Source organism: Molothrus aeneus, chromosome 3 (assembly GCF_037042795.1).
Source record: "Molothrus aeneus isolate 106 chromosome 3, BPBGC_Maene_1.0, whole genome shotgun sequence".
Classification (NCBI taxonomy): Eukaryota; Metazoa; Chordata; class Aves; order Passeriformes; family Icteridae; genus Molothrus; species Molothrus aeneus.
In genome coordinates this window covers 19,865,335-19,892,709 of record NC_089648.1, presented here as the reverse complement: position 1 = coordinate 19,892,709, position 27,375 = coordinate 19,865,335, and the positions used below count along the sequence as shown (strand labels likewise).

Here is a 27,375-nt window from a genome sequence, read left to right as displayed (position 1 = left end):
GGATTGGGGAGAACAACATCTTTGTCCTTCTAGATAATGTACTTTGTGAAAATCATCCTCTTCTAGGTGAGACAGTTTCTGAGGTGTTTTTTAAATTTGTTTTTGTTTGGTTGGGTTTTTTTAAAATGCAGTTAGAAATGCTTTGTAAGAAATTAGTAGCTTAAATGTTTCGATTTTTGGTTCTGTGGGGACAAATCTGCAGATTGTTGCTCCTTCATGGCTTCACTGGAGGTGTGATTTCCTCCCTTTCCTGCGCTTGTGTGGGATTCTGATGAGTTTTGCTGAACCAGTAACCAGAGCAGGGAGAAAGTCAAGTGAATTAAAGACAAAGCACTACTTCATTTGGACATCTTTGCTGTGGTTGCTTCATAGCAACAACACAAACTGTGTAAGTTCAAGTCTCCCTGGACAGAAATTTGTTCATGTTTTCAGTTAGCCTACCTTACCTGCAGGGATCCTTACTCAAAACCATTTGTCTATCTGAAATCAGTAATTAAATATGCTCAGATGCCGTGGGTATGGGAGTATCACTAATATTTAGAGGGATAATAATGAAAGTATTTAGCAGGAAAAAGAACTGCAATCTTGAAAAATTAAATGCTTTACAAAATCCAGCTATGCTGAGGTAAAATTTAATGCTTTGAATGTAAGCATTGTTTCCATTCCACAGACCTTGGTATTCTTTACAAATTGTGTGTTTTAAGTTCTAGTATCCAGTTTTAAACCTGTTATCTGATTAAAGATGATCTGATTGGAAAACACTGGTGGTGTTTTGTACCTGCTAGAATGTTGTGAGGATTTCTGAGGTTGTAACCAAAAAGAATAACTCAATATGTTGGCTCATCTCTTCCTTGGTTCTGATAGCCAGGCTCCAACTGTGACTTCTGAATAATTGCTTCCTTGCTGTCATCCCATGTTGCTGTACAGATTTTACATCTCATTTCCTTCCTCCAGGCTTATAATCTGAATTAAATACCTCTCCAGAATCGATAGACAGCACTTGCTACTTGTGGGCCTAACAAATAAAATCATCTGTCACTGGCATTAGTTGTGGAGTTTATTTTAGTTCAGGAAGGATTTTTCTTTTTGGTAAAGATAGATACTTGAAGGATCATGTTGGTTTTAGTATTTGTTAGCATTTTGTCAACCTGAGAAAACTTCTGCCTGAAGAGGCTGCATAGGAAGGAAATTCTCCTCTTTTCTACTTTTCCAAATTCAGAATATTTTAGTTGTCTTTTTAAACTTCTCAACCACCCTCATTAGCCATAGTTAGGATTATTCATTCACCTGTGAATTTTGCAGACTTTGATTCTGAAATCATGTTATTGGATCATGTGTCAGTGAGGACTTGATCAGGTTAGCTGAATTCTTTGGAGAGTGTGGCACCAAACTCTTCTAGGGAAATCATGGATGGATGGATGACTTTGGCTCGCAGGTCCTTGAGGTTTTCTTGCTGTGTGATGCATGGTGCTTGCCATCTGCTGTGCTGGTCTCTGTGCTGTTGTTTTCTGTCTTGCCTATTTTGATAACAAACTCTTGGAAGCAATTATTTTGGGTCATAAAGGTAACAACAGAGCCAAGCATCCCAAGTGTCTGTATTGCTTAGTTTAACTGATGACATGTTAGAGAGGTATCTTGGATTTTACAGTTACAACTGCTAATTTTTATCTCCTAGCTCTACAAAAAAGTAGTTTGGCATCAAAATTTTCTCAGATCAAGGAGCTATACTACTTTTAATTTACATAATCTATTTTTGTGATATTTGAATACTATTTTAAAAAATCCACAACAAACTAACTTAAAAAGACTGGAAATTTTTTTCTAATGTAGTGGCAAATCTTTCATTCTTACACTATAATCTTTTAGTTAAATAAGATAAAGTAATGTCAGGGGCTATTAAAGCTTCTCATTTCAATTTTCAAGTAGGTAACATCCTCTATAGGCAAGAATTCCATTTATTTTAATTGCTTAAAAAGGTCTTTGATTATACATTTTTGGCACCGACTCTAAAGTTCTGTTGGCAGTCTGAATATAGTCTTAGGTTTGGACATAAATATAGAATCATATAATTATAGAGCAGTTAAGGTTGGAAGAAATGTAGTTCAACTGTTAACCAACTAAACCATGTCCTCAAGTGCCACATTTATGTGTTTTTTAAACACTTCCAGGGACAGTAATTCCCCTGGGTAGCCTGTTCCAGTTCTTGACTGGAATATGCTGAAATCATTCAATGCTGATATCATCAAATGCTTTTAGAAATCTGCCAGCATCATTGCTGGTTTAAACTGTTTCTTCTCTTCAGACTGGCCTGCAGATACCAATTCATGCATTTATTGCACCACAGATTGATAAATTGCCTCTGGTCAGAAAAGCACAGATTACTTGCAAAAAGCCCAGCATTTCAGCTTGTTGAACAGCCATGGTTGCTGCTTGGAGAAATGGGTGCATGAAAATACATCTCCTGGAGTCTGGCATGTGTTAGGCACTAAGAGTTGTGGCAGTGAGCCTTGTGAAGGCCAAGAAACTTTTTTCTCTCTGTCTTGCTCTGGTTTTTCCCTGTTGGAAGAAAAGATGGTAGATATGAAGAACATGTACTGGGGACTGTCAACTTTGCTCCATGCTTTGAACAGCACAATTGGAAAGTGAAATTCAACAGCCTGAGAAAGAACTTCTCTGACCATATATCTGTCTACTGTCTAGTTAAAAACTGGCCAGAAAAAAATGTTCTTACCAGAACAGGAATCCATTATCTGATTCACTGCTCCATTATAGATCATCCAGACTGAGAAATTTTTAATTTTTGTCTCCTTATGGGATTTATTGAGCTTCATCTGAGTCCTGAAGTGATGTTTTCTTAGGCTACATAAAAATGTAATTTAGGTTTGCACTTGCCTAAAATGCCTTATTTTGCTATGAGATGGTTTGTAGATCATCTGTGTGAAGAGCCTTCTATAAATTTGTAATGACTTCTGATGAATATATTTTTCACTTTAGTCAATAGCTTTCAAATCTGTACTTGAGAGCATTTCATGCTCTTGTCTGAACTTTTGACTGCTAATTAGTCATTGTTAAATTGTTCAGAATTTTCACATATACAGACAAATATGAACAGTAGATTTGATTGTTCAGCTAAACCCATAGACCCTTTGTCCACTCTAGGTCAGTGAAGACTTGGAGAGGTTATTATTTGGTACTTTTTGGTCTGTGGTTTTATCTTACAATTTTCAAGCTGTGCTGTAGCTATGACTAGGGTAAGGAGCAGTAGCCAGTGTGGTTCTGCAGCAGTAATTAGAGAAGAAATGAGTCAGTGCTATCAGAAGTGCACACATGTTATAACTGAGCAATTGCTGCAAGTAGAATATTAAGATCAAGATAATTGTCAAATGGGAGGGAAGATACAGAAATGCAAGAATTAAAGATTTTATTGCTAGTGTCTTGTTAAACACATGGATTTGCAGGTAACTCTGAAGTTGCAGAGTGGTTTTGGTAGGTCTCAGGAAAAAAATGCTGGCATCCCTGCTGGTTTTGGGTTAGTGTACAGGGTAAGATATCAACTTTTTCTTCTTTATTTTACTTTTCTTTGAATTATTTTAGGAGGGAGCAATGTTTGCATAGAGTACCCCACTGCTATGGTGAGAAAGCTGAATTGCTTTTATGTCCAAGTGCACACTGTCAGTTTCTCTGGAGCTTGGTGCAGAAGAGGTTTTTTTTTTTTTTGTCTAAAAGATCATCAGTATGCTGCAGAAACCAAGGATTGTGCTCTGTATTTTATGTTGTATTCTGCCACCCTTCAGGTTAACCAGCCCTGGCAGTTGCCCCAGTGGTAGTGAGCTTGATGAACTTGCATGATAATTTAATATGGAGAATATTCAATCCTATACAGAGAGATTTACAGAGATTAAAACACCTTTGGAGATCAATGGCAACAATGTGAAGGAGAGATGGGCAGGAAAGAAATTGGTAATTTAAAACATTAATTTAAAATTAATTTTTTATATTATCTATAAAATTAAAAGACTTCTCAGACGAGTCCAGTGGAGGTAGTTCATAAGTGTGGGAATGGTTGCATGCAGGAGTAGATTGCAGTAGGGTAAGATCACTATTACTCTGTGATGTATTAAGAGTTTGGAAGAATGTGTTTTTTAGGGATTTGTTCTTTTATGAGCAAGTCTTGCTACATACTGATAAAAACCATAGCAAATTATGATTGAGAAAAATGGCTGTAATATGACTTGAATTCACTAACAGGTGATTATTTTGTCAGAAGAGGTATGATTTGTAGAAAAGGACTATCTTTTACTACAGCCACTCAAAACAGCTGGAAGAAAAGTAAGCTTTTTGGGCTTGGCTGAGGAAGGCCTAATTTATACAAAATACTGTTGTTTTTCTAATTGTATCCAATGTTCTACTCAAAGACACTTTGCTCTCCTATCATTTTACCCCACTTATGTTCTTCTACCATCCTGATAATAAGAGGACTCCCTAAGAATTATTTTAACTATCTTGCAGGTATTGAGAGGCTTATGCTTCCACTCTTACAACAAAACATTTTAAAAGATGTATTGTTCTCACTTAATTTTTAAAATCAGATTTCCATAATGACATGCTACTGCATCATCATAAAAATAGCAAGTACAGAACTGACAGTGGAACTGTAAAGACCCATCTGTGCTACTCATTTTTTTCTCCCACCATGTTTATATTTAATATTTAGAGCACCTCAAACTTATATATTAATTGTCTAATACTTCTCTGAATGGTTACTCATGGACACTAATTAAAAGCAATCATCCTTTCTGTAATTTGCTGAAAAGAAGAGACCAGATTAAGAATAAATTAATTTGGAGATATGATGGGTAATGAAGCATTCATAATTACTTGTCAGTCAAGAACATATTTTGTAGTACTTTGGCTTCATTTGAGAGATATCCCCTGTCCAGGCTCCATCTGGCTGAACAAGTCCTGTCTCGTGCTCTGCAGCCTTGAGAGAGCAATAGAGGTGGGAATCAAAGAAATGCAGAGACATTCCCCTAGAACTAGAAATTAGATGTCGATGGCAGGATGAGAGCCATATTCAGCTCTCATTAGCATTGAGAAATTTTGTATCTGACTTTTAGAGAAACCAACCCCTCATGAGTTGGTGGGAGTGGGAGGCTTTACACTGTGGTGCTCTGTAAACCCTACGTTTGACAGACATCCGAATGCATGTGCATGGATATGGATATAAAAAGATATCCACCATGGAAATGGCCTGTCAGTCCCAGGCATGGTGTGCTCCCTGCCAGCAGAGGTGCTTGCAGCAGTGAGCAGCATGTGTCTGCTGAGGACATGTGCTGTGCTGTGTTTCAGAAAAGTGACAAATATGTCGTAGCATCTGTCTCTCACAACTCCTGCAGTTGTAAGATGGTTCATTCACTGGAAGCAAAGATTGAACTGCTTCATTCTCCCCTTCCAGTGAGTTCAAGGTTTTCCAAAAGATAATTTTTTGTGATCTACTTAAAGCACCTGTTTAATGATGGGCCAGAGGAAGGAAGTACTGAAAGCTGTTGGAAGACGTGAAAGATTGCCAGATGCCCACTAGAACAGCGTGTTGCTAAGTAGTCACACAGAGAGATGATGGAAACTTCAACTGCAGCCCTCCCTGAAATGCTCCCACAGAGATCTGCTTATTAACTAACACCAAAAATTCATAACAAGGGAAGCCGAGAAAGCAGCTGGGATGGTGAATGCTTCATTGACAAGGGACCATTGGACACAGAGTAGTGCAAAGTGAGTTCTGTCTCTGGGGGTGCTGTGCCTCTGTCTGGCATACGGCTTCTGGAAAAATTGTAAAGGGGGTACACGTACAAAAGTGGGATGTTCCTCTGAGTTATCTGGAAGCCCAAATGGGTGTTCATCATCCTTTGTTGGCTGCTTATCCCAGCCTCTTTCCTCCTCTTCCCATCTTTTGATAACATCATTTTTGTGTTGGTTCAGCTACACCCACCTTGTCTCCTTTTCCATCTGCCCCCCCTCTGAGCTTACCTGGACAAATGACCACAGAAGTAACAGAACCACCTTACCAGGGAAGGCTGCATCAGCCTACATCTGAATGAGGAGGGAACCTGGAGACAGCAGGGCCACCATCTGGGGATGCTTCATTTTATCACTTTTATCACCTACTTTTTGGGCTGGTCCAGTGGTAAGCGCCTCGTAGTAAATCTGTCACATAATACATTGAATTGGCACTATCATTAAATATAGCTAGATATTAAATCACAAAGAAATTTCTAGAGGAATTTTAATCTAAACATTCCAGAGAGAAGAGCAAATTTAACATCTGACAGTATTGATACCTGCAGCTAGTAAATCTAAACATGAGTCAGATAGAATCATAGCCAACCATGAAAATTTAAAAATAATGCCTGTGTGACATGTGGTGTAGTTAAAATTCTGGGTCCTGAGCCTACAAACATCTGTGTGTATGCCTGGTTTGAGAGGCATGAGGGAGTTCTCTGTGAGTCACAGCCTTGAAGGACTCCTGTGGAAAAGGGATGATTTTGAGGCTAGAAGACAACATATGCATGGAAATATACCTGGATTCAGTATTTATGAGTTCAGTGATGCCTAACCCCAGAGTTTTTCACTCTCCTGTTTTGATCTGTGGTAAAGACATATGCTTCTCAAGGCTTTCTGTAGTCATGACATTTTGTTCTTGCTGTGAGGCACTCTGGGAATATTAATACAAATTAATTCAAATAGGCTGGAAAAAATAGTATCATTTTTTTCCTTCAATCTGGGGAATACCACCAGGGTCGAGAGTAAATGTACTTTTACTGAAACTACTTCTTGGTATCTTGGCTATATATATTCTTAATTTCTTCAAATCAATGCCATTCTAGCTTTCTGTTGTTTATACTTTAGATTTTCATTATTTTATTTTGATGCTGCTAAAGTATTCTCTGACAATCTGTCCTTTCACGTAGAAAGATTTCAAGTCCAATGCAATGTCTCTGAGGGATTTTTCAAATCCAACCAAAAGCTTCCTCAGAGCTAATGAGGAATTGGAACAACTTAAATGGAACAGTGAAAGACCTTCAGAAAATGTCTTTGTATGTAAGAATATGAAGACTTCTGGTATCTGGCTACAATATGGCTCAGTTCTGCCATAGGGAGAACAGTAGGATGCAATCTGTGTACAACAAAATTCTTTATTTCCTGATGGCACAAATAATGTATATTTAAAGGTACAAACATATATTTATACATATGTGTTTGCATTAAGGTATTTTAAATATATGTATATCTTGGCATCTCTCCAAGAAATATATGGCTTTATCTTTTAATGGTCACTTACTGTAGCCACCTCCAGACAAATAAGTGTATGTTAACAGCTTCTGTTCAAACAGAAATTTCTCTTCAAAATGGTTGCTCTCCTGCAAACAGGAGAGAGGCTGAACAGTTGTGAAAAATCAGAGCACTCTTACATGCATTTTGTGCCTAAGATCATGTTCTGGATGACGTTTTATGTGTTAGTTTACATGCACTTGATACACCTTGGTAGTTGCTGTATAAAGTCTCTTGAATGTATTTGTCTCTGGGATGTAAAGACAAAAATTATCCCCTCAGCTGGTGTATATATAAGTAGAGACTGATTTGAAATCCCTGATACCTGAAGTTCCAGTCTGAACTGGGGTGACAGATGATTTCACAGCCAAATGGCTGCACCAATACTGACCTGTTACTTGCAGTGTTGATGTGGTGACATTTTGGTCTTCTCTTTACCCTGCTATTTCCCTGAGTGGTGGGAGGGTGAAAGCACTTCATGCTCTGCAGTTTTGTCTGTAGCTCCTGGCTGACAGGTGAGCTTGAGTTTCTGATTTGTAGTTTGAGTGATAGCACGGTGATCTTGACTGGATGTCATCAGTCCCTTTGAGAACAGTGAAGTGTTATGCAACGTCTCTGAGGGATTTTTCAAGCTTCTTGGGAGGCCTAGCCAGGATCTAGTTTATGCAGGTCTTATCTCTGGTAGAAAAACTAAATATATTCATCTTCTAGAATAGAATGTCTTAGCAACTTTGCTGAGGTGGTCAATGCCTTTGGCTGCCTTGGCTGAGCCCTGGATCCTGGCCTTGGTTTTGGTCAGAGAGGTTTTTTGGAGCTAAATTCTGTGGGGTTCAAGAGTTTGTCAGACTTCTCTGCAGGGGGTGTTATGAAAGAAGTGTGGGAGAAAGGAAAGAAAATTAAATCGGCAACTGTAGGTGAAAAAAAGTTTACTGACTTTTTTTCCTGCTCTTCATGTTCTGAGGTTTCAAGGCTCTTCAGCTGGGACATCTCATGTCACTTCTATAAAAGATGCAATTCCTCATCCATTTTATAGAAGATAACAAGCAGCACAGGGGTAGCTGGTAGCTGATGCCAAAAACAGTTGTGGGGAGTAACATCAGAGGATAGTGAGCGAGCAGATGTAGCCTTTGTACCAGCTGAGAAATGCAGTGGGGCAGAAGGACATCACTCGTGGCTTCCCCGAGAAAGAGAAATCGAGTTAGCAACATGTCTGGCTTACTTTTTGTCACAAAGAACCTGGAGAAATATTGAATAGCTGATTTTGTTCATCAGGGAGCTCTTACAGGAAGAAGTTGTGTTATAATTTATATTCTTAATTTTACATGACAATCCAAAGGCCAGGGTATACATTCAGTTTCAAGGTCTGTATTTTTCATATGCATGACATTAACTTTGCAGGGTGATATTTGTTCATGAATCAGCTTGAGAGTGGTAGGATTTTAAAATGAGTGATAGTAAAAGGAAAACATGAGCTGCCTAAAGAAGTGTGTAGCTTTTAGTTCCATCCTAAAAAATTGATTTGAAGTTCCTTGTCTCTAAAGCTGTTTGAGAGCAAAGTTTCTCCTAGTCTTACACCATTGTTACAGGCAAGCCTGCATCTACGAATATTGATGCCAAGTAAGAAATTAATTTTTTGTTGGCTAAATGCTGCCATGTGCAAAGATTAGATACTGAATAGAGGAAACTTTGGGTTTGGGGATATTTTTATGTGGAAACCTGCATTTCCTAATCTAAATTGTGTGGTAATTTGTAGATTCTCAGTTGACCAAAATGATGGTTAACAATGGGAAGCAGTAGGGAAGACTGGCAGTGCCCTGGATGTTTATTAGGACTCTGTAGTGTGTACCAAGGCTTTATGAGCAGAGGGCTGAGCCATGCAGCTGAGGCACACCATGGAGTTTTCAGCTGAAGAGTGCTCCATGGAAAGCTCAATTCCGGCCTCAGTATTTCTCCACTGCAGACATCACAGCATCACAGTTATGATATATATTTTTTTCCCTCCAGTTGTACTGATATATGAAAATGAGCATCTGGAGGCTATTGTTCAGGATAGAGGAGGTAGCATCAAGTGGCTTAGTCATATCCAGTAGCCTTTTTAAAGATGTGCAGGGAAATAATTTTGGTATATAGAGCCAGTTACTCCCTCTCTAGAATTGCATACACTTATTTTCAGGCCACTGTGTTCTTTGCTTGAATTGGAAGAAGCATTGCCTATTTAGAAAGAAATAAATATATAATTTAATTTTTTTTTCTTTTTTTTTGTCAATACTTACCAGAAAATATATTTAACCTCAAAGGCAGATTACTTTTTTAGAGATATTTGAAAATGGTTATATTATTCTGGTAGCTGATTTACATTTTAATTGGCAAAAGTCTTCTCAAGATAAGGAAGGTGGTTTGTGTTTCATCATCAACATATTGTGATGTCCAAGTTCTGAGGCATCTCATCAGCACAGGCAACCTGAAATTTCACTTTCAGAACAGTGTCCAGTACATGTTAGTGGTTTTTTGAAGGGTTTTATATACCATTGAAGATTCTGATCTTTAAATTTTATTCCTTTTTTTCAGTACAGATAGGAGACTGACTCTTTTTATGAAGACTCATGATTTGGTCTGTTTTCATTATAGTGTGCATGTATTTGTAACCTGTATAAGTGAATACAGAGGGCAAGAGTGCTCAAAGTCTTAGTGTCTTTTTGGAAGGAAATTCTTGTTTGCTTCAATAAATGCAGCAATATGAATTCATAAGAGCTACAGTTACTGTATTTCTGGAACACTTTGATTTAGCTTGAGCTAATTTCTGGAGCAATTTTCTTGACACAAGTAACAAGGAGAGGCACATCTGTTGCACCTAATTAATTTTTGTGTGTGGATGCTACATTAGTATAATTGAAGACATGAAAAGAATATGATACTATTATGTAGAATCTTTTTATGTCCTCTCTGTTTCCTGAGTGTGGTTGTATGCCAGTCCTATGTCTACTTGTTCTCATAATGGATATTTCAATTAGAGGCAGCTTTGGATCATTCAGCTTTACCTGCGTGCCTTCCTCTAGAAGGCATCCTTACCCATTTTATTCTCCCGAAGGATGAATTTGAGAATAGTATTTCTTTTGATAATAGGTTCCATCTGTAGGTATTTCATTAAGAATCTATTTAGGTTCCAAACTTTTTATCTATATTGATCCTTCTAAATCATAGAACTATGTATAAGTTAAAGTAGAATTGTTTAGAAAAAATATTTCTAGTCTGATTGTTCATAATTTTAATGTATGTAGTGCTCTAGGGTTCAGGTATCAAGGAACCCAAATTACCAGCAGTCCCTTCTGGAAGAAATGTTATGGCCATTCATGCATTTATAATTCTTACAGTGTGGGATGTTATCCTCTTTGTTTTCTTTCTTTTGTTATGATCTGAATACAAAAACACTACTTTAGAATGATTTTAGAAACTACAGGTTTTTGGAAAACCTTTAGGTCCCAGGGATTCATCCTTTTGACTGGGGCTAGCATATGTTGGACCACAGATACAGAGGACAGTAGTTTTGCGGTTTTATTTTGGGGAGAAAATTTTGTTAAATTCTTAAATGCTTAAATTATTCTAACTTAAATACCTAGGATGCAGTAGGGGTTTGATTAATGTCTTGGTAGCCAGCTGAGAAGCTCAAGATATTTTGATTTTGGTGTGGCAAAATTTAAAATGTGAGATGATAAACACCATAATGTTTGTACGTGATCACTTAAAGAAAGGAGTCAGAAGATTTACACTGTTGAATCCCACTTTGGAAATATGAATAGACATGTAATTTATAGACTCATAGAATGGCCTGGGTTGGAAAGGACCTTAAAGATCATCTGATTCCTTCTGATACCACCACCATGGGCAGGGACACGTTCCACTATCCCAGGTTGCTCATAGCCCCATCCACCCTGGCCTTGAACATTCCAAGGATGGGTATCCACAGCTTCTCTGGACAACCTGTTCCAGTGCCTCACCACCCTCACAGCAAAAATCATCTTCCTAATATCCAATCTAAACCTGCCCTCTGTTAGCTTAAGCCCATCCTCCCTTGTCCCATTCCTGCAAGCCCTTGTAAAAAGTCCCTCTCAGCTTTCTTGTAGCCCCCTTTAGGTTCCAGAAGGTGCTGTAAGGTCTCCTCAGGCCCTCTCTTCTCCAGGCTGAACACTCCTAGTTCTCTCAGCCTGTTTACATGTTTGAGGTGCTCCAGCCCTCTGATCATGGCCTCCTTAGTCTTGCACCAGCACTTTCACATCCCCCTTTTGGAGACCCCTGAGCTGGATGCAGCACTCTAGGTGAGGTCTCACCAGAGCAGAGTAGAGCAGGAGGATCACTCTGGTGCTGGTCACACTTCTTTTGATGCAGCCCAGGATACGGTTGGCTTTCTGGGCTGCCAGCACATATTGCTTGGTCATTTAGCTTCCATCTGTTGGTGTGTAAGCATAAATAATTCATTTGATGGCTCTTTTCCTGCCAAGAGTCACAGAGCCATACTGAAAAAGCAAAATGGCAACAAACATCCCTCCCACCCCGCCCCGCCCCGTTTTTGTGTTAACAGATTACGCTGCAAGATATACCTAACTAACTGACAAAATGCTTTCTCAAATATTTCTGGTCCCTCAAAAAAGTCCTGGTTAAAGTGAGCTGGAAATTTTTAGGCTTCAGTTTGATATCTTAATTCATCGCTGGAAAATTAATTCTTATAATCTGAGGATTATGGTATTCTCTTGATGAATACTCTCTAGTAGAATCAGACAACTGCAGCATAAACAAATTAATGTAGGCATTGGGTGGGATATTTTTAAAGCAGTAACTCTTTTCCCAGTTATACCAGTTAGGTGCCATTCTGGCTGCTTGAGGAAAATGAGATCCCATAAGCAAAAACAGCTGGAGTCGCAAAATGTTTTGAGTAATATCTTTCCATTTTAATTCTATTTAGGAGTCATATTTAAAATAGGAGACAATTTTGTTCTCGTATTTGGACACTAGATAGTAACTCCAACTTCATTGTTCAAGATGAGTATAAAGCAAGTAATATTGGGGAAGTATATATTGTATTGTTTTCTCTGTTTGCAGTTGTTAAGCAGGCTTCTGCAAAATCAACTGTTGCTATTTGCCAAAAAAAATGAAGAAACTAATTTGCAGCATTTGACTTCTTAGAAACCCTTTAGGATAGATTCTTGCTTACATTGGTTTAATTTTCAGGATCACATATTCCTAAATAATGGGAATATTTAGAGGGAGAAAATGACATCTATTTTTTTTTTCTGGCAAATAGCTTCTGAGGGAAAATACAAATGCATTTAAAGAAAATGAGTGCAGATTTCTTTCTCTATATAGGTCTTTTTCTCTGAAATATATATTGGGAAATGTTAAATTCTATGCATTTTCTTTTCCAAACTGACCCTATATGGAATTCACAGTAGCTAAAATGTTGATTAAGCTTCCCCAATAATTAAGGATGAGCCTGATCTACTATTTGCTTATTCTGGTAGTAATGGAGTAGTAGTGACCTTCAGTGGGTCTAATTGGCAGATGTTATTTTCTGAAACACATATCAGAGTATGATAATAACAATAGAAAAATTAATATCGATATATACTATCTGCTGAAAATGCTATTAATGCTCTTCTTATTAGAATATATATAAATGTTACTGTTCTTACCTCCCTTTTAAAATCCACCTTAAAAGACTGAAAAAGAGCACAGGGTATGCTTTAATTAATGTGTCTTCTCAGTGCAGGGACGATTCTATTTAAAAGTCATTAAGATTTATTGTCCTTAGCTTGAATAATTGCTGTGCTGTCTGTATCTCCATATGTACTTTCATGTTTTAGGGGAAGAGAAACAATATTATTTTATATTCAGGAAAATGTTTAACTTGTTTTTCAGTTCAAAGAGATATTGTGCTTTTGATGAAAAGGGAGCTGTGGCTTTCAGAACATGTACTGACACTTAAGGAGAGACAGAGGAAAAAAGTAAATGGAGGCTTTTGTGATTTCAAATTGGCAGAACTATTTATTCAAAGTAGGAGCTAGATCAAACCCTCATCCATTAAACTTAAAACTTTTATACTGAACGACACCAATATGTACTCCTCAAAGGCCATTCCTTCTCCTTTTCTGCCTTCATTTTACTGACTGGCAGTGGTGCTGCAATCCAGGACTTCATTAGCTTCTGGTGTCTTCCCTGGGTCATCATTTGCTCTCAGGTGTCCTCTCAGACTCTGCACAAAATGCCCTCAAGGAATTTAATTTAGATTTAAATAGGACAGAAGGCTGATAGTGGGATCTAAAGCTGGGGTTGGGGGAATACCTGGGGGTCTTTTGGGAAGACCAGGGAAGAGGTAGCTTGTACCTTGTGCCTCACAGCCATGAGGGTGAGAATCATTAAATATAAGAGCTGGTGATCTGAGGTCAGATGCTCCAGTTGTTTTCCTTTTGATTTTCCCTTTGCTTGATATTTATTTTTATTTTTTTTTACTCTAGGTTGGTGTGATTGGTCTGAGACCATATTCCACACTGGTCTAGAGGAGGGTGAATACATATCCCATAGTCCAAACAAGCCCCAAAGCTGTGTTTGTAGAGGCAGATGGCTCAGTCCACTCTAGCTTAGCTATTTATATTCCAGCTGAGGGCTTTGGAGGGTAGGAAAAGAAGTGGAATGATGCTTGAGAAGTATCTTTACATGTAGACAACTTTTATATATTTTTGTTTTAGTGTTTCTTTCCTTCATAAACTGGAATACAAGATTTTATAAATATGAGATCTTTAGCTGAAAGCCTTCTTCTCTGTCTCATGGAGCATTCTATCCCCATTTGAACTACTTTCATATATGCAGGTGAGGTGATTAGAGACTTCTAAAAGATTCCACTTGCTTTGTAAAAGAAAAATCACAGCCTATATACTTAAAAAAAAGGTATGAAGGTAATAATTGCTCACAATTTTGCTATGTGCTGAAATTCCTGTAAATCTACTGTAAATCATACTGGCTTTTTTCAAAAGCAAGCAGGGAATATAAACAAAATACTTCAGTGTACTAAAAGCAAAAACATTTGGAATTTATTTTGCACTGCCTGACAATAATAATTTAAATGGCTTCACAACATGCACAGAGAAAATTTTATGTTCAATTGCTTCTCTGTTAGGAACTTCTGTTTAGAATCATAAACTTTATTAAGAAACTTCTTTTCTGTAGATCCCTGTCTTTAGACTGCTCTCTTTGCCAAAGAATCAGTGAGAATGTCTAGAGTGGCAGCTCACTAAGTGTCTTGCACGGAGGCATGGAAGAGGCATGGCAAGACCCTTCTCTCAGTGAAAAAGGCAGTGCTAGGTGCTGGTGAGGCACAGAGGGCTCATCCTCCACTGCCTTTTGCAGCACTCTCACTGCAGAGGAAAATCCCACACACCTGCATCGTTTAAAGTCACTGAAAACTGAAAGCTCTGGAAGCAGAAATTAATTCTTGTTCTTTGGAATATTTCTGCAGTCTTGTAATTGCACTTTCTTGAATTGCTTGGATAATGACATTTTATCAAAAATCTTTTGTTACATGGTGTGGAATTCTGTGAAATTAAAGAGCTGGTGACAGTGTGATTTCTATCATGGCAGTGTTGAAAAATCAGTTGAAAACTTGCTAAAAATTTCCTTTGACAAACTATGTGCTTGTTCCTCTTTGCAGATGTATATGCTAAAAGAATGAGTATACTCATGCTCAGTTATTGAACCTCAATAGAGATAAATTTAAATATTTTTAAAGTTAAACATGTTACTTGCTTTGCTGAATTAAGCACATAACACAGAAGTAGTTGGAAGTCAAAGGGGAAATTCAGTGGAAGTTACTTATGCGTGGGGCTTCCACTTTTTTCTGTTTCTAATATTCTGTATTAGTCTTAATTCCAAAGATTTTTGGAGGGAAAAAAGAGAATAACAAGGAATAAGAGGCTACTTCCCATCTTCATGCACCTGGTGAACCTCACTGGCAAAATATTAATTTTCTTTTTAAAGAAAATAATAATATGAATAAAAATCTTCAGAGCCTTTTATTTTAGAAACTTGGTAGTATTCCTTCTTTTTTAACCTTAACCTTTTTTGTTTTATAATATGCTGGTAGGACTGCATGAAGTAATGCACTTATTTACTAGTAGTAATAAAATACTCAGCTATTTGACATTATGCACAAAATAATATGTGTATATTTTCTCTTGAAGACATATTTTCTTTCTTATTATTTATCTTATAAATATTAAGCAATATATTTGCACATATATTAAATATGTGCAAATGAGGAATTTTTCCATCCTGGTATAGCTACCTCTATAGGTATTTCTATCATTGCTGCCTATCTGCCCTGGACTGCTGTTTTTGCTAGGATTTCTCTGGATAAATGGGCTGTATATGTGTAGCTTACAAGGAAGGATAGATACAGGAAGAAAAAAAACTGATGAGGCAAAATAATTGCATTTTTGAACACTGACCTGAGGAAAGGCCTCTTGAAGTGAAACAGGGTGTGTGAAAAGTTTAAAACCAGAAAGAGGATTGTAGTTTACCTAACAGGTCAAGGTACCTGCAGTCATTTTGACCACTTGTATCAGCTTGCCATGGTCTGATCCAAGGCTGCTGAGTGAAGGATTATGGGATTTGCAGTTCTTGTTTTAAACCTGTGACTTCACTGACCCCAAGGCGTGTTTACAGTTTGTTGCTCTATGTCTGGCAAAGCTTAATTTGTGAGTGCTTCTACCACATTTTATTTTTTGTAGGGAAGATAGAAACATGTGCAGGCAGGGTGGTTTTCTGTTCTGCAGGAAAGCATATGGATTGCCTTGTCCCTAGGATGGAGAGGCCAGCAAGAGCCTGTTTTACCCAACACCCACTGAGAATTGATTTATTTGTAAACAAAAATGCAAACTTGTTTCTAGGAAATAAAATGATTGTAAGAAAACCATCAAACACTAGAAAAAAAGTTATTTCAGATTTCCATTAATGTTGTAGCATCAGGTTGTTTTTGTCACTACATGTAAAATTCACTATTTTTAGTTTTTTTGTGGATCACCTGGAACAATGTATTTTATCTGCACATCAGTATATTGCTAATGAATTTTTTTTGCAGAATGAATGTTGCTGTGTCATATTTGATATGTGTTTACACTTGATAAGCATATGTGGCTAGTTAAAGTTCCATGCAAGGGTGGAATATAAACTTTTCACTTTAAAGTGCATCATGTTTTTGCTAGCTGTGTTAGCCTGGCATCTTGCTCCCATGAAGCTATCTCACTCAGAGGAAATAAGCAAGTGGGAATTTCTGGTTTTTGGAGCCAATTCAATTTTGTTAGAATAAGAATTAGAGGTAAAAATTAATGCAAACAATAACAACAACAAAAAGGAAATAATTGAAAAAGGCACAGAAGTTCTACTACTGATGAGATGTAGATACTGTTTACTGGGCAAAGTGACAGCTGAATGAAATGCAGAATCTGTGCTGGGAGGCAGAGCCATCTGAGTTGATGTTTAAGCTTCTAAGAATATTTTAATAATCATTACCCGGTTCCTTTAGAAATTGCCTTAGCAACTCAGTGTGAGCTATTGAATACTGCCAAATCCATACAGAGACCTTTCTTGGAATACTCCTTCACCTCTCCAGTACAGCATTTTGACTTGAAGGAAACTTACTTTCTATGAATATTTATAGCTTGTTCTTTTACAAGAAGTTTTATTGATTTGATTAGTGCTCCCACAGAACACAGATGAAAAGAAACCTCTGAAAGGAGATCAACCTCTGTCTTGTCAGTTCTTGAATACTGCACACTTTATTAACGTCAGTCTAGGCTTTCCTGTTATTATTCCTAGTTATAAGAGAAGTATTGGTAATGTCTTTTTTTCAGACAGATTAAAAATCAGGTTTTTTCTGTATTTTATTTTTAAGACACAACATCAAAACCTTCTAAATAATCTATTTGCAGTTTTGTGACACAGAATTATGAGCTAGTGCTAAAAATCAGAATCTTGTAGTTTAGGATCCAGAGAATACCAAACACTCAATAAACAGCAGGAATTTGTGACAACATGGTTCCCAAATCCCTGACTAAAACTGTGAGAATTGGCTTCTAGAAGCTGGAGTGGGTGAGTGAAGTGGTTGAGTCACCAACCCTGGAGGCATATAAATGATGTGTAGAAGTGGCACCTAGGGACATGGTTTAATGGTGGACTTGGTGGTGTTAGGGTAATGGTTGGACTCAATCTTTAAAGTCTTTCCCACCCTAAACAATTCTATGAAGAAATTACACCAAACTTCTGTAAAGCAAAGATAATTGGTTTCTTAGCAGACCATGGTCTAAAATAGAGAGAACTTCATCTCTGTTATTGCACAGGGCTCTTCCATCAGGAGGATTCATGCAGGAATTTCTTAAATTGAAAAGTTAAATTATTTTCTGTACATGCAATTGATGAATTAACTTGAAGGAGGAGCATATCTGCATATTCATGATGGGATTCCACAGGCAGCAGCTTGTGAGCAAGGGCTGTAGCACACAGTATGTGCATAAGTGAAAAAATTCATGTGTATATATAGCTCAGAAATGTACTTGCGAAGCAAAAGTATTTGTATTCAATTCATTTGAGGTTTAGATTTTAAAGTAATCCTTGTACTTGTTCAGCCTTCAGATTCTCTTGTTCTGTGTTCAGGAATGTATGTGCATGCACATGTGTTGGCCCTGACAGGAGGGGAGCCCAGAGCTTTTAGATATTGGCAGCACCTATCCCTGTGTATCTCTAGCTTGAGCAATCCTGAGGGTCTTTGAGGGCTTCAGATGACAAACTTTCACTAATTAATGGTCAGTATAATGCATAGAACTCAGCCACTTGTTTGGTGTGAGTTATCGACCTAAATGATAGAGAGAATTTTGGACTTTCCTTCCTTCTGTGCTTCAGTTACCTACCTGTAAAAAGGAGAATAGGAATTTTCTACCTACTTTGCAATGTTGGCAGGGAAGTCACACGGAGAACTGGAAAAGCCCTTGTACTTGTAGTATCCAAAGCCATAAAACCTCATGGAATGTGTGTTTATAGATATGCAAATATATAGAACAGGCATACACAAGCATGTCAAACTGGAAGTGTAGGAAAGAGTCAAGAGAAGGAAAGGAAAAGGGATTAGTGTAAAAATGGGGATTGTTTTCCACACAATGAGTACAAGTTTTGCTATTTCTGCAGTGTATGGAGGGATTTCCCCATAGTCAGTATGGGTACAAACATTGCCTTTTTGTTTAATGATTATGTCTAGACCATTATTTATGCTAAAAGGAATATCTTATTCATCTGTGATTAAGTGCATATCTCTGCTTTGACACTGTTGGGCAGGGATATATTTAATCCTAATCTCCTGAGCCCAAGTGCTGATCTAAAGGGAAAAATGCATTTTATCTTCTAGAAATTCAATGAGGTACCTTTTATAAAGATTTTTCCAGATAGCTCCTTAGGGCCTGGAAAAAGCATCCTTTGATCTCTTAAAATCAATTTGACATTCAGTATCAAAACCCACGTGTGCCCTTTGAGAAGGGCAGTCACTGTAATTGAGTGGGGTGGTCAGGGTGGATGTGAACCACGGAAACGCCACTGACAGTGGCACACAGAGTTTGGTGGCTGAGGCCAAGGCCATGGCAGCTGCTTCCCCTGGCTCCAGCCTCCTGCGAGTCCGCAGCCAGGAGCTCTGCCTTTTCTCTGACTCTATGAAATCTCAGTATCAACTTTCTGTAATCCACTTTTGTGTAATTAAGAGTGTGCCTGTTCACCAAACCATTTATCCTCAGTATTGAGCTCTTCCATCAATGGACTGCATATCCAAACCTACTGCTGAGAGTAGTTTCTCATACCTTAAAATATACAGCATTAACTTGAGATAATTTAAACTTTATTTCTTTTTGATATCTCACGAATGATGCCTTGTTTAATCTGAGGTTTGTCATAAACATGGAGAAAACATTTGCTCGTACTTAAATTTACATTTCCTTGTATAGAAAGAAAATGTTTCATAACTTCGCCAGAACTTTCAATTCTACCTGAGGTACTTGAAATAAATGAATCATAGGTGGTAGCACTCTCTTCCAGTCAATTTAGCAAATAAAATCTAGTCTTAGAACTATCAAAAACACCTATAATCTCTCACATGGGAAAATACTTAATTGCAGCTAGGTAGTTTCAGTAGATGCCCTGCTTTGTCTAGGAATTTTATGTAAAAAACATGCTCATTTTGGAGTCTCTATATTTTTAACTCCACTTTGAAAATGTGTATCCACAAGAGTTTTCTGAAGATATTGATTAACTAGAAAGCAAAGGAATTGCTCTCTCTAATTAAAACACAAAAAAAATTTAAATTAGTTTTCAGCCTTCCTTTTTATGAAGGTTTGAATACAAGGATGCTTGCCATCTAAACAAAAGTATCATGTCAATTGTATGAGAATTCATAGCATTTCAAGCTTTTTCATATTTGCAATATAATCTATTGTTTGTCATGGGGGAAGACTCAACTAGAATTTGAAACTTCAAACATTGTTTTGCTCAAAAGCAGTAATATATAGTTATTAAAGTTACTTATATCTGCTTAACAGCGAATCTGCTTCTCATGGGAAAGTTACAGATGCTTTCGTTCTCCCAGAAATTTATCAAAAAGACTATATGAAAGTGAAGAATCCTATAAAATATTTCTTTCTTTGGGGTTTTTTGGTGTTTTTTTGGTTTTTTAAAATCCTTTTCATTTTGCATACCCCTGCTTCCACCTCTATAGCTGACCAAAGGGATACAGATTTCCTTTGAACGTGATTTGAATCTCGGGGACTCCTAGGAGTTTGGAGCTGAAACCCTGGAATATGTTACTTTTTTGAGTGGAGCAATTAGTTACAATCTACTTACAATAGGCTTTTATTCTTAATTCACACAATCAAAGAATCAGAATTCACTCAAGGGTTACTGGAAGCTCCTTGTAAAATGCATTTCTTGTCCACAGTTGCTTGTCAGAGACAAGTCCTTTGTTCATTAAAAGCATACTGAGAATTTAGCAGAACATGAAAGGGATTTGGTGAAATTAGGAGGCAAATCATCCTCCTGGTTATGAAAGCGAAGTGGGGAGGGTGCATTGGGGAAGGACAGTCTGAAATGATGCTGACAGTATTTTGGATGAAACAGATTCCATTTAGCAAGTTAAATTTTGTACTCTGTACTGCTCATGGCAGATAGCATTGATTAAAAGCTTTGAGAGAAGATTTCCGATGAATTTAGTAGTTTAAATCAAGCAACTTGTAAATTTCCACAATCAAACCCAAGTATATTGGGTTGAAGTGGGGAATGGACCAGTTCTAGGAATTTCCCCCTCAGAAACAGGGGAAGGTTTGAGCAGCACAGGACTGAAAATGTGAAGAATAAGCAGGGCACTGAGGCTGCCTGTGCAGTTGCAGTGAGCACATCCTGTCCCCATCCCATCCAAGCAAGGAGCTCTGAGGCAGGGAAGAGCCAGCAGACTGTGTTGTCATGTGGCTGATTCCCCAAGGTTTGTCTGCGAGCAAGGCAGCCTTTATGCTGCCTCTTGAGTGGAAAGGGGAACTCTGAAGTGAAAATATACCAGGGAGCTACTGCATTGCTACTGGGGCCAGATGTTCCTGCCCTCCACATGCAGGAGCTCTGTGGCACACAGGGATATGCAGCAGAATTCCTATGGCCATGTTCTTTTCTCCCAGCCAAAATTAAAGTTTCCTTGGTTTTTACCTAGCAACAGAATTCCTCTTTTTTTGTCTTTATTATAATTATTTAAAGAAAGAAATAATACTTTTCTGACATAAACCTCTTGGGAATTACATCAACCATATGAAATATAAATACATTTTCTCTCCCGTTGTATAAATAATGGATTAGGTTTTCACTGGAGCAGTTGAGAGTAGGATTTAAGGACAACTTGTGTAACTCTCAAAGTAGGCTGTGGTGTACAGCAGCAGACTGTTATAAAACATGACACACAGTAGGAAATGTGATTAATGTGTGATGGAAACCCCTTGGTAGATCAGGTCACTAAAGTATGTACCCTACCCATGGTTTGTGTAATGTTCAGTGAGCATCTGGACAGAAATGAACTGCTACCTGGTGGAGTGCTATTTTATCCAGTAATGTGTGATTGAATCATACAATTATCACAAAGTACCTTTTCTGTGTTTATGGAAGAAAAGCATTTGGCAGTTTTTAGGATAAAAACCAAGAATTTGAGTGCAAAAATGAACTACCACCCTTTCTTCAAGGAAGACATAAGTCTGATTTCGGGAGAACACCCAGAGCTGAATGTGAACTTGGTGTCCTCATACCAATTAGCAGCAGATGAGAAGCATGCTGCAGAGCAACAGCCACTGTAAGAGCTCTGGGATGCTCACAGAGTGCCTGCTTGTGTTATGGGGCCAGCCAAGCAAAACTGCCTGCTTGGCATGTGCTCCACTGGGCTGGTGTTTAGTCACCATTGCAAGACATTGCTTTTGTAGAGAAGTAAATAAAATGTGACTGCCAAATCCCCTAGCATGAGTTTTCTAAATCTGGTGTAGCCAGACCCCTGATTCTGAATTGCATTAAGACCTCCCAGGAATTATAACCTGGAACAATTCAAGCTTCTGTTGATCCATGAACAGGCATGCTTATGAAAACAGAGCAGCTTGGATCTGTTTGTCCCTTTTTATTGGTGATGAGCTAATTTTATTTTAAAACTTTACTCCTTGGTGCACGAAGGGACAGAGTGAACTCAGTGGAGCTGAAATTTCCTGAATTATAATTTTAACCCTGACTCTGGTTTAAGGAAGCATATTGGGTTGGTCTAAAGTTGCTGTGACATTTTCCCAGTTTTCTGATGCAGGCTTTCTTTCATATATTAGTGCAGGGAACATTTACAAGATTGTAGGACTCTGCAACCTGTAATTGGTATTTCCTGTGATTTTGTTCCTTTTCTTTTTTTCTTTTTTCTTCCTTTTTTTTGACAAGGTTTATGAGCCAAGATTTAGGGAAAATTTAAATATCAACTTTCTTTTCTCTGACTGAATTCTATCAATATTGCATTTGTTGTTTACAGAAGTGCAGTCTGAAAACTCATTTCAGAGAGGATTCTCTAGGAGCAAAATATATTCCCATTGTCATTTAATTTTATGGTAACGAATCATAAAATGGCCTGGGTTGGAAGGGATCTTAAAATATCATCTAGTTCTTACTTCCCTGCCATGGAAAAGGACACCTTATGCTAAACCACATTGCTCAGAGCTCCATCCAACCTGGCCTTGAACACTTCCAGGGATGGGGCACCCACAGCTTCTCTGAGCAACCCATTCCAAGTTAAGTGAGGGACAGTTTTGTCTTGTGTGTTCTGAAAGGAAAAAGTAGTTTTAGCCACAGATCTTTGGTGTAGCTTACCTACATGAGAGCAGAACCAGAAATTAAGTAAATAGGTTTCATAAAGAAAATCTACATTTTAAACCTTCATGCTCAGAATCTTTAGATACAAATGCTGATAAATAGCTAAGACATTCATTAAATGGACTCTATATTGCAGGAATTTTGTCAGGTTGTGAAAAAATGTTAAGCTACTTTAAAAATAAAATTTCTTGGATTGTTTCTAGAAAAATAGATTTTCTTTGAGAGATTTGTGTGCATATAATGTTTTTCTTATGAAAAATTTAAGACACTAAGACGAATTTCTCAACTACATGCCAAACCACTTTGCTTTTTATTTGCAAGTTATTTTTCAAACAAGAAGGTAATGTTAAAAGAAGCTTTTGTCTGATTTCTAAAGGTAAGTCTTTTAATGACAAGTTTTCCCTTTTGCCTCCTTTGAAGGGCATGTTGTTCTGCTAAAAAGTGAAATAATGTCAGAAATTCTGGGCTGTTACTGCTACTGCTCCCTCAAAACATGACTGATCCTTTGGAGGAGAAAAATGTTTGAATTAAAACCCAGGACTTAAGCTCATGAAACTTTTTTGTAGGGTTCTGCCTGTGTGACCTTGTCCAAATCATTAAATACTGATCCTGGGAGATGTACTGAGGGCATTCCACGGGTGCTGCACCCTGTGCTCTTTGTATTTCACTTTCTCTGTTCTGAGTGGACCAGCAGCAATTGAGCCATCACAGGAATTTGGGCTGCTCTTTTACACAAGCCTGTGAAGACAAAATGATTTCCACTTTCAAATGGACAGAGCCATGAGCTGTATCTCTAAGCTTGGTTTGAAGGAACCAAGGCCTTTAATAATGAAGAATCTAGGCAGTCCCGTTTATGGTAGAAATCCCTGTTTTGCTCATCCAAGTGGTTTGGGCTTTTTTAAAGCCACTTCAGTTTGAAGCTTGGCCCATGTGAAGGAAAATTGTGTTGCTTACAGGTGCTGTGTTGTGTTTACACCTGTGTAATTTACAGGTGCTGCAGCAGACACTGGCAGTCTAAGGCATAGATCAATCAATTGCTATTAACTACATGTAGCAGATGATAAGAGAGTAGCTCAGAGAGGATTGTACAACCTTCATTTTCATTTAATTTCTCTCAATGTTTGCTGTGTCATATGGTTAACCTGGTTAGCCTGTTTTTAACTGTTCTGTTCCCACAGTTCTTTTAAAACTTATAATGTATTATGTGTAACCTATTAAACATCCCAAGTTGTTTGTAATTTAGGCTTTGGAAACATCTCCCCACGCACACAAGGTGGAAAGATATTCTGTATCATCTATGCCTTATTGGGAATTCCTCTGTTTGGTTTTCTGTTGGCTGGTGTTGGAGATCAACTAGGGACAATCTTTGGAAAAGGAATTGCCAAAGTAGAAGATACCTTTGTTGTGAGTATGCTGACTGCCTCATTTTGTTCTTTTGCTGCTTGTTCTGAATCTCACAAGTGAAATGAAAAGCCCTGAAAAACAGGGTATAGTTCATTGTTGCAATCAGATGTACAGGAAAAGGTAGGAAGGACTTGGCACAGTCTGAACTTGCTAATGAACACCTCTGAGAATTGGGTGAAGACATATTCCCTACTATTTTTATGGCTGGGAAGAGGAATAATTCCCAAATAATTTTGGTTTTGCTCTTTCCTTGTTACTTGTAAGCCTGCTGTGATGCTTACCCTTAAAGGTTTTTATCTAGATTGTGATAGGAAATGTATTCACTGAGGTTTTTGAAGCAATGAATGCTTAGTAACCAACTTTTTAGCTGTTTGCATCAGCACTGCAAGTGTTAGGACTGGTTTTCCACACCAAGCCCTACCCTTGCATGCAGGACACCTTTTCTTTATGGAAAAGGTCTGACATGGCTTTGTTTTTGATGCAAAACAAACTGGGCCTGTGCTAAGTAGTCTTATGTAACAGGCAAACACAAGCTTGAAAGCTTTTTAAGAGAAGTCATTTTTGGCTTTGAAACATCAGTTTGTGTCCAGACAAGGTAATAGTGAAGAACATAGATTTCCATTGAGATTTGTCTGAAAAAGTCAAGAACATTCCATAGGAACACTTTATAATTTCTGGATTTTCATAGCTGATTTTTTTTTCTTAAAGGTATAGAAGTTCTGAGATCAATTTCTGCCTCTCTTTTGCTTGTAGAGATAATGGTTTTCCTTTTTTTAATTCTGGGTGTATCCCTACAAGAAGAATGCCCCAAGATAAAAAACAGTATCATCCCCTCTTTTGACAATATCTGAGTGAAAACATTGATCTTGATGTTGCAGTCTGGAACACTCTCTAATTCCGTTTATTAGCTTGCCTAAAGTATTGGGAGATGCTGATGGGTCAGAGCAGGTGTAACAGCTTGTGTTATTTTGCCATAACACAAGCTATTACTCTGTTTTGGGTTACAAAAGCTTGACCTTGGTCATGCTGACTGTAAACACAGTTCCTACTGAAACTTAAAAACAAGAAAACATCCATTGTGAACAACACAATTTCATTTTCAGTTGATTTCTGAGCAAGTTTCTTGTATAATCCCTTCTTTTAGGTTGAACTGACATGCATTCGATGGATGAAAAATGTCAAATTCGCTGGGCATGCAAAATGGAATTTTGCAGGGGTCTGTTCTAGCTGTAGTGCAGTTTAGAAAAATGTTAATAGCATACACCACAGTTAAATGATGTGGTTCATTAAATCTGCAGATGGTCTCAAGCTGGGGAGACAACTAAAACTTGGAGGATCAAAATGATCTTAAAATTTTTGAAAAGCAGTCTGACTAGATAGGATTCAATTTAAGCAGGACAAATTCAAAGTAATGTATGAAGGAATAATAAAATATGCAGCTGCATGTCAGGAAACAGCTGTCTAGGTGCAATTTTATGGAAATGTTCTGTGGACTCTAAAAGTTTACATGCTAACATGGGTTAATGTCATACTGCCATGGAAAATAGGCAAAGCATAAGAAAGGCTCATTCCATTCCATTTTGTGCTATTTTTTTGATATCTACTTTTGAGTACAGTACTTAATGAAACATGGGCTAGTTTGCTGGTGCCAAGGGATTGCAAGAAAAATAGGAAGGGGAGGAAAAGGAAATAAATAAATTTGGTTTAAAGAACATGTAACTGAAAGAGAACACATGTGAAAGTTTGGTGGAAAGAGAAAATTAACAATTTCTGTATTTGTCTTGGATAAGACCATAAACAGTATACCTAAACAGAAGGAGTTGACATGTAGGTTAAGAATTAGGAAAATTATCAGATTACAAGAGTATGATCACAGGTTGCCTGGCCAATGGCTTAGGTGGGTTTATCTTGTCCTTGGACAGGTTTGGGTCTCTTACATCCTTTCCAGCTCTGCTTTGTAGGATATGGTTTAGCTGATTATTTGATTGCAGAGAACTTGATTAAAATTCACCTTATTTAGTTGATTATTTGTGGATGTACCAAATGAGAGAAATTGCAGATGCATGCACTACTTTTAACTCACTCAAATATCTAGACAGCCCTCAAAACTTTTACATCATCAGCTGTTGGTATTACTGAATGCTACACATCCTGCTCACCCATAAAGAATCCAGCCCTGCTCTGCATTTACTGCTGGCAAATGTTTCCTAGGATAGTCATGCTTGCTTTGAAGCCCTTTTCAGAATAAAATCCTGCTTGAGTTTTCCTGTTTGTTTGAGAATTATAATGCAGTCCTCTAAAGCTATGTAGTGCACACCGGGGGGTGATGGGTGCTGATGTGCATGGGTGCAGTTTTATTATCAATGGGTTTCCTCTCTTTCCCCTTTCCTTTCCAGAAATGGAATGTGAGTCAGACAAAGATTCGCATCATTTCAACAATAATATTCATTCTGTTTGGCTGCGTGCTGTTTGTTGCCCTTCCTGCAGTTATATTCAAGCACATAGAAGGCTGGAACACGTTAGATGCAATTTACTTTGTGGTCATCACTTTAACTACCATTGGATTTGGTGACTATGTTGCAGGTAAGATTTTTTTCATAACTCTGTCTTATAATGTTTTGCACAGTGATATTTATTCTGCATTTTTTTTCTTAGTTTTGGGACAGAAGTATCTCTCTTGTGGTATCCCTCTCCCAGTTTTATCCTTCTTCATTCATGTGATGGGGCCTGTCCTTGTTTTGGTTGATGTGAGAGCATAGAGACAGGAGGTGGGACAGTGAAATTCATGGTGCATTTCTCTGCCTACTGTTTTTTTCTGGTCCTATCCTATTAAAAATTAAGTAGAGTATCATTCAGGTAAGGGTTTTGTTTTATTTTACTTACAGGTTACAAAGTGCAAGCACTAACAGAGCATTTTAATCTGAATACATTTTTCAGCTGGACTTGTTTGAAATTCCTCACCCTGTGAAGTGATATAAGTTTTGTGTGCATCCCTTACTTTCAAAATATTCCAGAGCTCTCTTTCTGCCATTGAAATGTCTGTATTCTGTAGGATCTGCTGCATCCTACTCTGTGACTCTTTGTCAGTACACATTCGCCCATGTGTTTTTTGTAATGTCAGGAGAAGTTTTAGCACAACCCATAGATAACGTGTCCAATTCTTATGGTTCCATTAAGCTGAATTAGTTGTAAATAACTTTGATA

At 37.7% G+C, this 27,375-nt stretch overlaps 1 protein-coding gene across 2 annotated transcripts in view; it reads left to right on the top strand.

Moving 5' to 3' along the window:
- KCNK2 (potassium two pore domain channel subfamily K member 2) overlaps positions 1–27,375 on the top strand; it is a 106,868-nt gene that overhangs the window by 55,153 nt on the left and 24,340 nt on the right. For both annotated transcript variants that reach the window (XM_066546428.1, XM_066546429.1), the window contains exons 4-5: positions 24,011–24,171; positions 26,568–26,754. In XM_066546428.1, the coding sequence (XP_066402525.1) occupies positions 24,011–24,171; positions 26,568–26,754 (348 nt within the window). The remainder of the gene's footprint in view (positions 1–24,010; positions 24,172–26,567; positions 26,755–27,375) is intronic.